This window comes from Ailuropoda melanoleuca, chromosome 2 (assembly GCF_002007445.2).
Source record: "Ailuropoda melanoleuca isolate Jingjing chromosome 2, ASM200744v2, whole genome shotgun sequence".
In the NCBI taxonomy this organism is placed as follows: domain Eukaryota; kingdom Metazoa; phylum Chordata; class Mammalia; order Carnivora; family Ursidae; genus Ailuropoda; species Ailuropoda melanoleuca.
In genome coordinates, this window is record NC_048219.1 from 86,541,987 (window position 1) to 86,557,071 (window position 15,085).

Sequence of the window (15,085 nt, forward strand, 5' to 3'; positions counted from 1 at the left end):
GGAAGCCACAGATGCTCTCGCCTTCCCAGGAGGAGAGAAGCTGCTGTTGGATGCCCTACCTAACTGGGAATTTCTGGGGCTCCAAGAGGAGCAATGCCCTCTGCTCTTCAACAAAATGCAGGCAGCGGTTGTGCGTACCCTGAGAGCATAGGTTCGGCACGCTCGTGCCTGCAGTCACTGTCTGCTTCCAAGTACTGCCTGGCCAGGCTCCAAACCACAGGTTGGAAGGAGGCTTTAAGATGCCACTTTGTTTATCCTCTCCTAGCGATGAAAATCACACCTAATTTAAGATATGACTTTTCATCACTCATTCAAGTGTTTAACAAATATCACTGTCATTAAAGTGGTGGGCATATTCCTTAGCCCAGGTGGGCTTCTGATCCTATAGGGTGAGACATGGCTGAAAGAAGCCCAGAGCAGCATCCCCAGCATGGGTTCTTGCCCTGGTCTAAGAGCCACGACGAGGAAACACTACAAATCTAGGGATGTTCAGGCTTGAAGGAGCATCTGCCACAGGTTGAGATGGAAAGTTGTTTTTTTGTTTTTAAGTTTATTTATTTATTTAAGTTATCTCTACACCCAACTTGGGGCTCAAACCCACAACCCCAATATCAAGAGTCCCACGCTCCTCAGACTAGCCAGCCAGGTACCCCGAGGTGGAAGTGTTGATCATAGTCCCTCATAGGTTAGCACAGGTTTGCACTGGGTGAATGTCCCGGTTTACACACATCACCCCCGTCAGTTCGATCCCACGTGCATTAGTCATTGCTGTTGCTAGGGGCATTATATGCTATCATGTTTAATGGTATTTTTTTTTTCAACAAATTTTTAGCTCTATTAAAGTAGTCACATGTTACAGACCCTAAAACCTTTTCATTCTGTGGGACACTAAAAATGTCTCAGTGGACCTTCCTCACCTGGTAATGGTTCCTCCCTGAAGCACTGTCCCCATTCTTTGGAGTTAAAAGAGTAATAATAATAATATAAAAAAGATAGTGCTCTCAATTTGTGAAGTTGCTAAGAATGGTTTCCAGATGTCAACCTAGAGAAGAAAAAACATAAATAAAGAGTCCAGGAGTTGCAGAATTTTGTAGTTCTGATCGAAAGCAATGTATCTCCAGGGTATAGTGGAAAGAACTCAGCCTCTGGGACCAGGCAGACAAAACTGGTGCTATTTAACTGTCTGATCTCAGTTTGTTTAACCTCTCTGGACTTCAGTTTTCTCATGTGTTCAAATCAAATTGATTAAACACTTTTTGAGCTTTCACTAGGTACAGGGCTCTGTGACAGGCACTGAGTATGCAGCAGTAAATGAAACAGGCATGGCCCATCCCCTTATGAAGACTGCAGCCTAGCAGGATCAAATTAAATGAAATAATGTAATGTCAAAAGTCTGTCACAAAGTAGATGTTCAAAAAACCTTTCTTTCCTTCCGCTTGCCTCCAAACACATCATTATACATTCCAACACAGTCAAAAGTAAGATGCCTACAGGCAGTTTCACACATCCAAGAATTCTGTTGGGGGCCCAGGCACCCACAGTATGGGGGATTCTTCAGCATTATGCCTCTTGAGGCTTGGTTTAGCTTGTCATCTTGATTTAAATCCGTGTAACCACGGGTTTCTACGTACGGTCAACAACGAACCCTTATTTGGGGTGGAATTCAAGGAATTATACACATATTGCCTCATTTATACTTTCAGACCACCACTTGCACAGTAACTGAGAACAGGTGTTAGCATTAAACCCATTTTGCAGTTGAGGAAGTGAATGTCCCCTCATCTCTTGTCCCTTCATCCTAGCCTGCACAGAGGAAGCACTCGATAGGTACTGTTTACATACTGACGGTTCCAGCAACTCAGAAAGGTGAGGTACCCCCCACCACCACCACCTAAGCGTTAGCAGAGAGAGACTACCTGGGGATGGCACCGTGGCCGCTCAGCTCTTGCCTTCTGCCTCCTCCAGGTGGGTGAGAAATGGGCGACTGGAGTTTCCTGGGGAACATCTTGGAGGAGGTGAATGAGCACTCCACGGTCATCGGCAGAGTCTGGCTCACGGTGCTGTTCATCTTCCGGATCCTCATCCTGGGCACCGCCGCGGAGTTCGTGTGGGGGGACGAGCAGTCCGACTTCGTGTGCAACACCCAGCAGCCCGGCTGCGAGAACGTCTGCTACGACGAGGCCTTCCCCATCTCGCACATCCGCCTCTGGGTGCTGCAGATCATCTTCGTGTCCACGCCGTCGCTGGTGTACGTGGGCCACGCGGTGCACCACGTGCGCATGGAGGAGAAGCGCAAGGAGCGCGAGGCGGAGGAGCTGTGCCAGCAGGCGGCGGGCGACGGCGGCGAGAGGGTGCCGCTGGCCGCGGACCAGGGCAGCATCAAGAAGGGCAGCAACAGCAGCAAAGGCACCAAGAAGTTCCGGCTGGAGGGGACCCTGCTGAGGACGTACGTCTGCCACATCATCTTCAAGACCCTCTTCGAGGTGGGCTTCGTTGTGGGCCACTACTTCCTGTACGGTTTCCGGATCCTGCCGCTCTACCGCTGCAGCCGGTGGCCCTGCCCCAACGTGGTGGACTGCTTCGTGTCCCGGCCCACGGAGAAGACCATCTTCATCCTGTTCATGTTGTCCGTGGCCTCTGTGTCCCTGTTCCTCAACATTCTGGAGATGAGTCACCTGGGCCTCAAGAGAATCCGGTCTGCCTTCAAGAGGCCCGTGGAGCAGCCCCTGGGGGAGATCCCCGAGAAGTCCCTCCACTCCATCGCCGTCTCCTCCATCCAGAAAGCCAAGGGCTACCAGCTGCTGGAAGAAGAGAAAATCGTGTCCCACTATTTCCCTTTGACTGAGGTCGGGATGGTGGAGACCAGCCCGCTTTCTGCCAAGCCTTTCAGTCAGTTCGAGGAGAAGATGGGCACGGGGTCCCTAGGGGACCTGTCCCGAGCTTACCAAGAGACACTACCTTCCTACGCTCAGGTGGGAGCACAGGAGGGGGAGGGGGAGGAGCAGCCGGTGGAGGAGGGGGCGGAGCCAGAGGTGGGAGACAAGAGGCAGGAAGCAGAGAGAGTGAGCACAGAGGGGCAGGCGACCTTGGCAGTGCCGGAGGTGGAGAAAGCGGAGACTCCCGAGGTGGGGAAGGAGGGTGAGAAGGAAGAGCTGCAGGCTGAGAGGGTATCAAAGCAAGGGCTGCCGGGGGAGAAGTCGCCTTCACTGTGTCCAGACCTGACCCGGGATGACACCAGACCGCTGAGCAGGCTGAGCAAAGCCAGCAGCCGGGCAAGGTCAGACGATCTAACCGTATGAAGTGAGGCCAAAGAAAGAAAGAAAAGAAAACACCAGAGCTAACGTAAGGCAAGATGAAACGTAAAGACACCACCATGCTTTGAGTCTTCTGTCCCTCTCCTCACACCCACCCCTGGTTGGACAGGTGCTGCAGGGGCACAGTACTTGCTGTACAACTAGGAAACCACATTTCCCATATAAAAGGGCCACCAAGATAAACCCATTGTCCCATCAAAATTCCCAGTCTGGAATGACTGCCCTGCCCCTCTACCCCAACTACAATGGGGAGTTCTGCTTTCATCCCCATTTCTCCATAGAAATCCCTCCAATCGGAACTGTGGTTGCCTCATAGCTTTTTGCCAGTCATGACCTAAGCTCACTAGCTCAGCCAGATTTTTATCAGCCCAGCACTTCCCTGGCAGACACCACATGACCATATATCAGGGGGCCCAAGCTCAGATGCCTACACGATGCAGGCAGGTGCTTTCAATTGGTGGGGTGGGCCTGTTCTAATGCCATCGGACATCTAGGATTGTGAAGACTGGGGGGCAGAGGGCAGCTGCCGCTCAGTACGAGGCACTGATTACCAGGTGGTGTAACCTGACCATCTGATCTTTCCAGAGAAGCCAGAAGTCCAAACTTTTCAGTGAAATTTTTAATATTGCCAGTTAAATTTTAAATATGCCATGTGGGCCAAACAAAATGTGTGCAAGCCAAATTTAACCTATGGGGCACCAATTTACAAGGTCAGCCTACACTAGTGAGCCCAGCTTTCCCGTGGAATTGGTCATATTATTTATGGTCTCAACTTGTGTCTATGGCTCCCAAATCTCATTTCGACATTTTGGAGTGTTCGGTTAAAATCATCAGTCCAGGAGATACCCAGTATTCTCACTGACCTTTCTTTTGGGTCACTGTAGCCCCTGGGTTCTGATTCAATTATATCCCTTGAATTGGTGGGGATTCTGCCCTGGGCACCATCAGAGAAAGACAGCAAGACTCCTACCCTCTCCCTGAACTGAAAGGGCCTCAAGGTCTGGTTGCAGTTTTCTTCCCTGAAGAAAGAAGATCCCCTTCTTTCCTTTCCTTTTCCAGTATCAGGGCTCACCCTGAAATCCACACCTCCTTTCATCAGGGGCTGGGAGCAAGCCAGTCTGAGCCAGCAGATAAACTGCCCATTGGCCTGTCTTGAGGAGAGTCAACTCTCGGCCTTGATGAGACACAAGATGTGTACAAAGAGGACCATCACAGTGGTAGTAGGGAGAGCCTCTTATAAAGTGGGAGCTCAAACTGCCAGAATCCCAAAGTCTAGTCTCAGACCAGGCCTCATCCCTGGAAGGGACATAGAGACTAAAGGGAACAAGAGGGATCTAGAAATTCTCCTACCCTTTACCCTCACAACCAACACTCCTCAAACATAGAGTCCAGTCCAGGGAAATCCTCAAGTACAAGTACACATTTCACCCAGGGAGCAATTTTTACCTGGAGCCAATCAATTCTCAGAGCTGAGGGACAAAGTGATAACCAGGATGTTTTATCTAAACCAAAGCTAGCATCATGGGCTCCAGTGCCAAGTCTAAGGAAGGTAGGATGGAAACCAAAGTGACATGGCAGAGATCTGGACAGGGGACCACCAGGGAACCCAAAAGAAGTACCCAGAAAACTGCCTTAATTCTATCTTTCCCTCAGCCAGCACCATCCCAAAGCTTGCAAATCCCTTGTGCTGCCCTCTAGTTATCACCTTCCTTTTATGACATTCATTCTAGATATGCATCTCCAGAGCAAAGCCTCCTCCAAAACTATTCCTCCCCATGTGACAATATGCCCATTCCAAAACAGAGTGGTCTAAAAATTAAATTCATCCTAAGGTATGATTGTTTGATCATTACTCCGAGAAATTTTACATTTTAAAAGACAGCCTAAAATATATTTTACCTAGGTCAACCCAAAGTGACAAACTTTCAATGAAAGAACATACCAGGCAGTGGATAGTTGAATAGAAGAGGTATATTTATCTCAAAGACATGTGACTTTCTGGCTATGGCTTGAATCTGCCCTTTGCCAGCAACACTTTCCAGACCTTCCATCTGGGGATACAAGTAGCACAGTCCCGGGCCTGAGACCATGAGAGACTGTGTCTCCGCACTCATCCCAACGGCCACACTGTTGCTCCTACAGTTTTACTCCCGAAGACTCATTTTAAGAAGATACAAACTCAGAGCCTGAGAAGAGCTTGATCGTCACCAGAACGGAGTGTCTGTCTCAACTACGACCTAACCCGAAAGAGAAAAGGAAAAGAGAAGGGCACCCTGCTCTAGAGGAAAGCTGCTCGGTGCTGTTTGGAAGCAGTCGCAGGGGCCTAGGTGAAGGCTGCTGGCCTCCTGGTCTCGGTGAGGACAGAAGCCTTTGAGTGAGTGTGTCTCCTTGGATGAAGCAGTGTCCTGCCTCACGGTCCGTACCTACCCCACCACCATGGAAGTTGCCATTTTTCCTCTTGGTCTTCCCAATAAAAAAGGAAGACTGTCTGGGGGAAAGAGACATAGGCATCAAGGGACCAGGATTTTTTTTTTTTCTATTTTTGCCGTTTAGTAGCTGCGTTATTGTCATCCCTTAACCTCTCTGTATCTTGGTTTCCTGTCTACAAACTCGAGATGGTATTCGCCACCAATCTACCTCCAGGGGTATCATGAGGAGTAATGAGTTGGCTGCCAAGTGTGGAGCCTGCCAAGTGTTGCCACTCCCTGGAAGATTCCTCTAGCAGCAGGGAGACTGGGAAGAAAGGGAGGTGGGCGATTTCCTTCCCACCCCCTCAACCTGCCTTGCAGTTACCCAGTGAGAGCTTTTCAATATGGAATAGACACTCTGGAGATCAGTTTTCTCAGAGAAGACTCAAAACAGAATCTGGACCCCATATGTTTAGTAGGAACCTGAGGCTCTTTGACCTTGAGAAATGACCGGGGGACAGATTGGCAATTACTTTCATCCTCCGGAAAAATGTCCCAGGTTCCATTCACAGGCAGCTGTGCATCCGTGGAGGCCTTTACCCTATACAGCTGGATCCCTCAGTATCTGTTTTGAGGCAAATAATTACGACCAATTCAGGATTATAATCCCCCCCGGGCTCCATTAGGTCCAGCTTTAAATCCTACTCCTGGTCCATCCCTTGCTAGACTAAAACCCTTAGGGCACATAGACCTACTGATAAAAAGAAGCAATGGACCGCTGGATATCCAAAGTGCAGCTCCCTCCAGGGGAGAAGGGCCAACAACTTAATAGCAGTTATAACACCTCCATCAGGGGAGATCTGTGACCAGGAGGGACAGAGTTACTCACAGTTTAATTAGAAACTTCAAACCTGGCTCTGTAATCCCTAGGCCTAGCATTTGGGATATTATAAAAAGGCTTATCTGCTTTTCACTATGACTTTGTCACTTGCCACACAGGTGACACATCCAACACAGAATTAGACAAAGGCTCCTAAAGGTCAGTGTGACCTAGGGGGAGAAGATTTTCCCATGAAAAACAATGAAGTTTGAGTCAGAAGCGTTGGCTACCCCTTGTTGACTCTCAGGACCCCAAGTGTCACTTACCTGCTCCATATGACAGTTTCCCCTAGGTGAATTGGAGGTAACAAATTTTACCCCTCCTTCACAAGACAGAACAAGTGAACTGAAATCCAGGAAACACTGAGTGTACTAGAAGAAATAAGTGGGTGTTTTTAAAAACTCGCTAACCTGGAAATAAAAGGAAAGGGAGGAAGGCCTTATCCAAATTTGTGAGACGTCCTTCCTGTAAAATGTAGACTGAAGCAATGACAGCCACCACTTCCAAATCCTGCATAGATTGTTGACTAAGATCCTGACAAAAAGTGAGGTACTGAGTAAAGGGAAGGGAGTAAACGAGGAAGGGAAATGGTCAATATTCTGTAGTCCTGAATTCCTAAGAATTCACTGCGCAAGGTGGTGCCACAGAGTCAGCTCCCCAGGGCTCACAGGAAGAGGCACACCAGCCCCCTAGACTGTCTCTGACTCACGGCAGAAGTGAGCCCCTGGCTACTGAAAAAGCCACGTGGAGGAACTCTTCAGGTTTAAGCCAGGTGGAAGGCCTGGAGCAAGGCTAGTGCGGGCCGTTGCTCTTCATGAGTTCCTGAAAAGGGGCGCCAGGTCATGCTCGGGGTGAAAAAGGAGCATACCACCCACACGGCATATCCCATCCCACTCCACATCTCTTCCTCTCTCCTTCTCCTCATCCCGAATTATCCCTGTATGCATACTGTGTACAAATGACCACACAACCCAAGTAAGCAAAATTTAGATGAAAAAGGTTTGCCCGGTTGGGTGGAAAACTCCTCTAAGCGTAAATACAATCTGTAAAACGAAGTAAGTGTGTGCCTAGAAGTGATACTGAATAGTCCGGGAGACTCCCCCGTCTTGTAATTATCATATTTTAACTAAATATGTAACCGGGAAGGAAGGAGAAAAAGGAAACAAAACTCTAGGCTGAGCATTTAGATAAGATGAAAGAAAGATTTTTATAAAAGATGAGTCACTCTCCACTGCCCTAGAGACACTGTAGCCCCCAAAGCCAGCCACCAAGGTAGCAGTGGTGTAAGCTGCTGTAAGCTCCAGCCCCACTTCCTTCTGGAAGTTCTTTCTCTAGGGCAAACAAAGAGAATTCTGGAAAAATACGTGAAGTTTCCTGGAGGCAAAAGTAGATGGCTGCATTGCCTTTTTCTGCAAAAGTTTCCATCTATGTCGGGATTAGTAAAGACTCAGCTAAGAAGCACATTCATTAACAAACTTCCCGGGAAGATCTTTGGCAAGGGAGAGAGGCATTATTGGGATTGTGTCCTGAATTCTCCAACCCTCCACATCCTTATGTTAGAGCTAATAGTCACATGTTAGACTGTTGCAAAACAAATAAAACTAACTTGACTTTTCGCCATCTTTGTTTTGTTTTTTTTCTTTTGACTTGTCAACCAAACTTGACTGTGAAGAGACTCCCAGGTTCTGGTTATTCTTCCTTTGGAATTAAGGGGTTGGGGACCAAGAGGACTGGGGTATGGGGAGGGGGCAGTGGTATTCTGGTAAACATTCCACAACTTGCTCTCTGTAGGGTAAAGATGTCCTTCCTGGTTTATAGTGTTCGCCAGTTTCCTTGGTGTAAATTCTCCTACCATTGCCCACTACTTTCAGGTTCCCAGCCTAATGTCACCGAACACACAGCTGGGGAGAGATGTATAGTAGCACAACATTATTAAATATTTCCACATTATAATACATATAAATAACATTAGCGTAGATAATAGTAAAATAATTAAGAAGTGATGAGCTTTGAGAATTTATTACCTTGTGTTTCATATTTTCTTTATGTTTTATGTGGTTTGTTAATAATGACTGTAACTTTAACAACTGGCTCACAAAATTCCAGGAAATTTAGCAAATGATTCTTAGGCCAGTATAAGCCAGTTCCAGCTCACCACTGGGTAGAATGGAGGAGACTCTGATTCAGAAAAAACATGAAAATTCTCCTTATCAGTTAGATTTGGTCATTTTGTTCCCTGTTTTTCTCTATACAAACATCAGGAAAAATCAAAAAGTATACTTACTTGGCCTTCTGGGAAGAGGCAAAAGAATAGGATTTGTTCTCTTCCATGTTTCTGACAACTGTAGAAGAGTTAAACTATTCATTACAGATCAAAATAAATAGATAACTCAAAATAAAATTGGCCAAAAAATTCTGCCTGGGATTTACCATGTCACTTCTCTGCTTAAAATCCTTCAACAGCTCCTCATTACATACCCAATAAATTATAAATTCCTTAACACATCTTACAAAGCCTTTATAACTGACTTCAACCCACCTAGATAGGACATCTGTTTTTACCTGCCCAGAATCTATTCTCCCTTTTCCTATAATAACATCTCGATTTTATCTAGGAGAAATACACTTCCTCGGTTAGCGATTGGCTTGGTAGAACTCTAAGCAATGTTTATCCAACTTCTCCTGGTTAAGGGTCAGGTTCATTTCTTTTTTTTTTTTTTAAACCAAATGGGCCAATCATACCTTCTCTCCCTGGAATGCAGAATCTTGAGTGGAGTAACAGAGAGCTCTACTGCAGCTTGGTTGGAATACATTAATCCTGACAGAAGCCCCTGAACAGACCCACAATGAGTTCCTGCTTATCTAGATTTCTGGGCCATGCTTGGTGCCTCTTTTTCCAGATCCTGGTCATTAGCCTTCCTTCAGTTTGCTAACTATCCCAGAGTTTTGTTTGTTTGTTTCATTTAACTTAGCCAAGATTATCTCTGTTGTTTGCAAGGCCTTGTACCTTCTGTACCACCTTTGTAGCCCCATCTCCCACACCTATCCACACCCATATGTGCCCCAAACTTCTGGGACCATTGGCCTGTCCCTAGTATAGACAGGCCTGGCCCATGGTGGCAAATGAATTCCGTGATGTTTCAGGACTCTGCCCTGGCCTGCCTTTTTCTCCATGGTCAGCTTCTTCTCAACCTTAAACATTCAGCTCAGTTGTCTCCTTCTTTATGAAATTCCATGAACTTCTCAAGACAGAGTTAGTTCCTCCCTCAATACTGGTGTGCACTTCCACCATAGCATCTATCAAATTGTTTTATCTCCTCCTTTTCTCTCATCTGACTGCGAACAAATTTAGGATAGAGATTTCTTCCTATGTAATTCTGAATATTCAGTACTTATCAGAGTGCCTGGTATACAGTAATGTTTGGTGAATGCATGAATGAGTACTGAGACATCTCCCAAGGCAGGAAGGAGATAATTGGCCAAGCAGTCCCCGTCATCAAAGGGATACACTGTAGGCTGACACTACATAGGAATATTTCTGAGGAAGAAATTCCCTAAAGGTCCCAGGGGTTCCACGCTTAGAAGCAAGCAGACTTGCTTTGTCATAAATAAAGGAAGGTGGTGGGGAGGGGGATTTTCATATGAATTGCTGGATGTCATCACCCAGAGCAAACTTGGAAGCCATATGTTGAAGATGGCAGTCAAAGTATTTGAATGATTGTAGATCAGAGGGCCTTCCCATCCCTATCAATTTATAACTGGACTTTTGAACTTTGAATTAAATAAAAAATAAACTTTGTAGTTTTAGTCCTCTGAGATCTCAAGATTTATCCATTATAGGATCTAGCAATACCTCACCTATTTATAGAAACTGAGGTTAGATGCGGTTACAACAAAAACCCAAAATCTGTTGCTTTGGCTTACCAGTTGACAGTGAATAGTAAAGAGATGAAAAATCAAATGTTACAAGGCTAGAGCTCTAGGCTATGCCATGCAAATATTTAGTAAAAATGTCACCTGTGATGACTGATGTATTAGCTTTCTGTTGCTGAGTAACAAATCTTTCCAGAACTTAATGGTTTAAAACAATAATGAGCATTTATCATCTCTCACAGTTTCTGTGGGTCAGGAATTCTGGAGCAGCTTGGGATCTCTCATGAGGTTGCAGTCAGATATTGATAGGGCCTGCAGTTGGGGTGGTGGGACCGACTCACTCACATGGTTACATGACTAGCAAGTTAGCACTGGCAGGTCGGTTGCTCTTGGGTCTATGAGGGTCCCGTGAGCTGGTAGCTACTTTCCCCTAGAGCAAGTGATCTAAGAGATCAAGGCAAAAGCTTCCAGTTCTTTTATGACCTAACCTTAGAAGTCACATACCATTACTTCCATCATATTTTATTGGTCACTTTCCCTCAGACTGTCCCAACTCCTATGGAAAGAATGAACTAGTGAGGAGGAGGATTTGAGGTAAAGACATCAAGTATGGCTCCTTTTTCTTTGTTTTAAGGATTTCATTGTATACATGATATGTGTTTTAATCTGCTCCAAATGCTCTTGGGAGTAGGCAGGATTTGAATAGATGGTAGCTATCATGCTAATTCCAGATGGGTATGCAATTGCTACCATGAGGGAAGCCCTTAGCCAAGGATGACGTCTGGTCATGACTCCTTGGGCCAGGACGGAGTTTTGAGGGGCATCCCCCCCACCAGCTCCTCTTTCTCTAACACTCACTTTCCTGAAAAATGTTCAGTTTTTCTAATTCATCCAGGTTTTCCAGGTCTATTTTTCTACCTTTCTCACTTGCTACAGTTATCATCTCTACACTGGCTGGACCTATAGATGGAAAAAAGACCCAGGCATCTCCAGAATTGAGTTAGATTAATAAAACCAATAGAAAATGGCTGAGATCAAATAAATGTAAATGAGCTGAATCCACAGAATATAATGTGACCCAAAAATCCTCAATCATGTCTATAAGGCAGACACAATGACAAAGGATGTTCTTATGGCATTACAACAAATATGGACATCTCTAATGTATCTCAGATCAGAGCTTTAACTTTCTCAAACTTCTTTTCTCATGATTGTATCAGGCTGAAGCCATAATTTCTAGGACAACTCTGTATTATTCTTGAATTGAATATTAACTGTCTTCCCTTTAAATATTTTTTAGTTACTCATTTATCCAGTAGTCAAAGACCCTTCTTCTTGACTTTTTAAAAATCCCATTGAGCTGAGTACTGTGTCTAGTTAGGTTCCACAAATACACTGAGATAGATGAGTAAGAGACAAGGAAAACAGCTAACAACCTGGAGAAAACACACAGTGGACACCAAAATAAAAGAATAGCATAATTTCAAAAGGTATTTACTTAAAAAACAAAAGTAAGCTTAAAATCTGTTTTGTGCACTCAAAAAATTTTTAAAGAAAACATGGACTCTGTAAAGCAAGAAATGAAGCAGAAGATAATAAGATAGTAGACTGGAGTTGGAAAAAGGAGCTGGCAGAGTTAGTAAACAAAGCCACAGCAGAATTTAAGAATAAAGAGCAAAATTAGCAACACATAAAGCCAAATCAGTACTGTAAAGAATCACATCAGGAAGTCTCCCAGAATGCCAAGAGGAGGAACAAAGGTATGAAAATTATCACAGAGGAGATAAAAGACATGGCGAGAAGGCCATAGAAATCCAACACATAAATATGGATCCTCCTGAAAGACAGTCAAGACAAAAGAACCATAAGCATCAAAGATCTAATGGGAGAAAGCTTCCTTAGAAAGCCTGATAAAAGACCTGAAATCACAAACTGGAAGGAATTCATCATGTCCCAGGGAAAAAATCTAGACAAATTTTGATTTGCAAGTAGAAAGACAATCCTACAAATTTAGAAATATAAGAAAACAGCCCCTGATATTGTTTGTGTAATGCTAATGAACAGTTATGTTTTCATCTTCTTGTCCAATTGTGAACATAGAGTAAGATCCTACCTTGTCTGTAGGAGGTAGGGTTTCTGGGAAGAAAATGGATATTTCAATGTCAAATCCTGAAAAGAGAAAGATTCTAGGATGAGAAAAGAAATAGGAAGAAGAGGGAACTCCTTTCTCTGTCTGAGACTCATTCTCCTAGGCCTGGAATCCAGCGAGTGCCAATGTACTCAATATGCTTCCAAAAGAAACAGAACAAGTGTGTCTGCCATATAGAGGCAAGTCAGGACTAAGGGAGTTAATGAGTTAGTACATTTCAAGATCTAAGAATAGTATCTGTCACATAGTAAGCACTTGGTAGATATTATTCTACATGATATAATGACTGCCATTTTCTTGCATATGACTAGCAAAATTTTATTGTTAAATGATGTAACTTAGACTCAGCTGGAATACAGAGATTTAAGGGAAGGGTCTGTGCACTTGTTCTGCAGGGATTGAGAGAAGAGATCTCCTTCCCTCTCAGAGGCCATTGTTGGTCATGGGGATTGGTAATAGCTCTAATGGGAAAGAGAAGCGAAGGTGATGACAAAAAAGCAAGAACTCATGGCTCTTGGTTTCAGCCATCCCTCCCAGTGCTTTGAGAGGTGAGTCAACTGGACATAAATCTGGTATGAAGGTTTCTGGACACATTCTGCAACCAAAAATATGGGGTAGCAGTTCTTTGGGTCACCAAGACCTGTCCTTGACTTGGACACAGGTGTTACAGCAGGGAAAATCCTGAATGGTGCCATTCAAAGCTTTGCACAGGGCTGGGGCCAGTGAGACTGCGTGCCTTTCTCTGCTATGCCAAGCTCACTGAGACCCTGAATGCCACCATGCATCCCAGTAAGCCACCAAGGTAAACTGTTTGCCTTGATATGCTCTCCCAGAATTCTGCACTATCACACAGCCTTGAATCTCAGTTAGATGAAATTCTAATTCATCATGTAGCATCTGTGTGGGCCTCTACCTGCATCCTTGATAGATGGAGCCAAGGACATGAAGTTCTCTGGTTTGATTCTCCCATAGTAGGGCTACCTCCATGGTTTCCTAGCCTTCTGGATAAGGGATTAGACATCTGACAGGTGGTTTGGGCTGCTTAGTATGGCAGAGTTCAATTCCAAGAAGGAGAGACACCTTCCCTTGTGTGTAATAAATTTGTGAGTCTCAGTTACTCAGATTTCAGTAGTCTAAACACTCAGGTCCTCAATGCCAGGAGCACTCGAGGCTGTGCTTCCGGGTATGGACTACAGCAGCTCCCACACTGGGTTATTGCTATATGGAGCCAGCTTGGAGTGCTATGGGACTATAGGAGCTACAGGACAAGCTAGAGCCCTAGTGCAAAAAGAATAAGCCTCACAGCAGTGCATTAAGGCTCATGAAATGAGTATCGAATGGATGAAGTGGTGATTTAGTCTATGTTTGAGCAACTACAAGGGAGAGGGACTATTTCCTAAAATAATTCATCTTTAGACCCTTAAAGAATTATTCCTTGTTTTGAATTAAATCTAGCTTCATTTAACTTCCAGTCCTTTGTTTTACATACATTTCCAGGGGCCATATCAATTCTACCCATTCTTTCACATGAAGATAACTATCATGTTCCTGAGTCTCCTTACTTCAGTTCCTTCCATCGGTCCTCATCTGGTGGCTCACCTCTGAACATGCTCCAAAACATCTCTATGCCTCTTAAAGTGTGGTACAAAAATGCAGTACTCAACGTGTGGGCTGATGGGTACCAAATTCAATGAGATTATTACTCTGTTATAGATTGTGTGCTTTTTTGTTGTTGTTATCACATCAGAAATTTACTTGTTTAGCTCTATTTGCTAAAAATATCATCCGCCTTTCCACTCTTCCTAACCTGTAATTAAGTAGTTGTTTGTGTAGCCAAATTATAAGTAGTAACATTTAAAACACAATGCCTGGGGCCCCTGGGTGGTGCAGTCGTTAAGAACTCTGCCCTCGGCTCAAGGCGTGATCCCCACGTTCTGGGATCCAGCCCGGCATCAGGCTCCTCTGCTGGGAGCCTGCTGCTTCCTCTCCCACTCCCCCTGCTTGTGTTCCCTCTCTCGCTGTCAAATAAATAAAATTTTTAAAAATAAAAAAAAATAAACACAATGCCTGAATTATGGTCTAGCTCATTATGATCATTAACTTCATCTTATTAGTCATGACCANGTTTTTAAAAATAAAAAAAAATAAAATAAACACAATGCCTGAATTATGGTCTAGCTCATTATGATCATTAACTTCATCTTATTAGTCATGACCATTACAAAATGGAATGACCACTTAAAATAAGATATTAGCTCTGGCCCCACCATCTTCAGCCTCAGAAATGAAATGCTACTTTGCATTACATCAGCTATGGGATTCTCAGACCATCTAATTGTATCCCGCCCCTTTTAGCCAGGCCATCTCTAATTAAGCCACGCCCCCAGAACGCCCTCTCCTTGGCCCCGCCCCCGGAGCCTCTGCTCCCAGGAGCCTCGCGTCCGCCCCGCCCACTCTTAGC

General features: G+C 44.9%; 1 protein-coding gene across 1 annotated transcript; it reads left to right on the top strand.

Moving 5' to 3' along the window:
- The first annotated feature begins 1,924 nt into the window (after positions 1 to 1,924).
- Positions 1,925 to 3,299, top strand: GJA8 (gap junction protein alpha 8). Its single transcript, XM_002924552.4, has one exon. The coding sequence runs from the start codon at positions 1,977 to 1,979 to the stop codon at positions 3,297 to 3,299; it is 1,323 nt and encodes a 440-aa protein (XP_002924598.1). The 5' UTR covers positions 1,925 to 1,976.
- Positions 3,300 to 15,085: the final 11,786 nt, after the last annotated feature.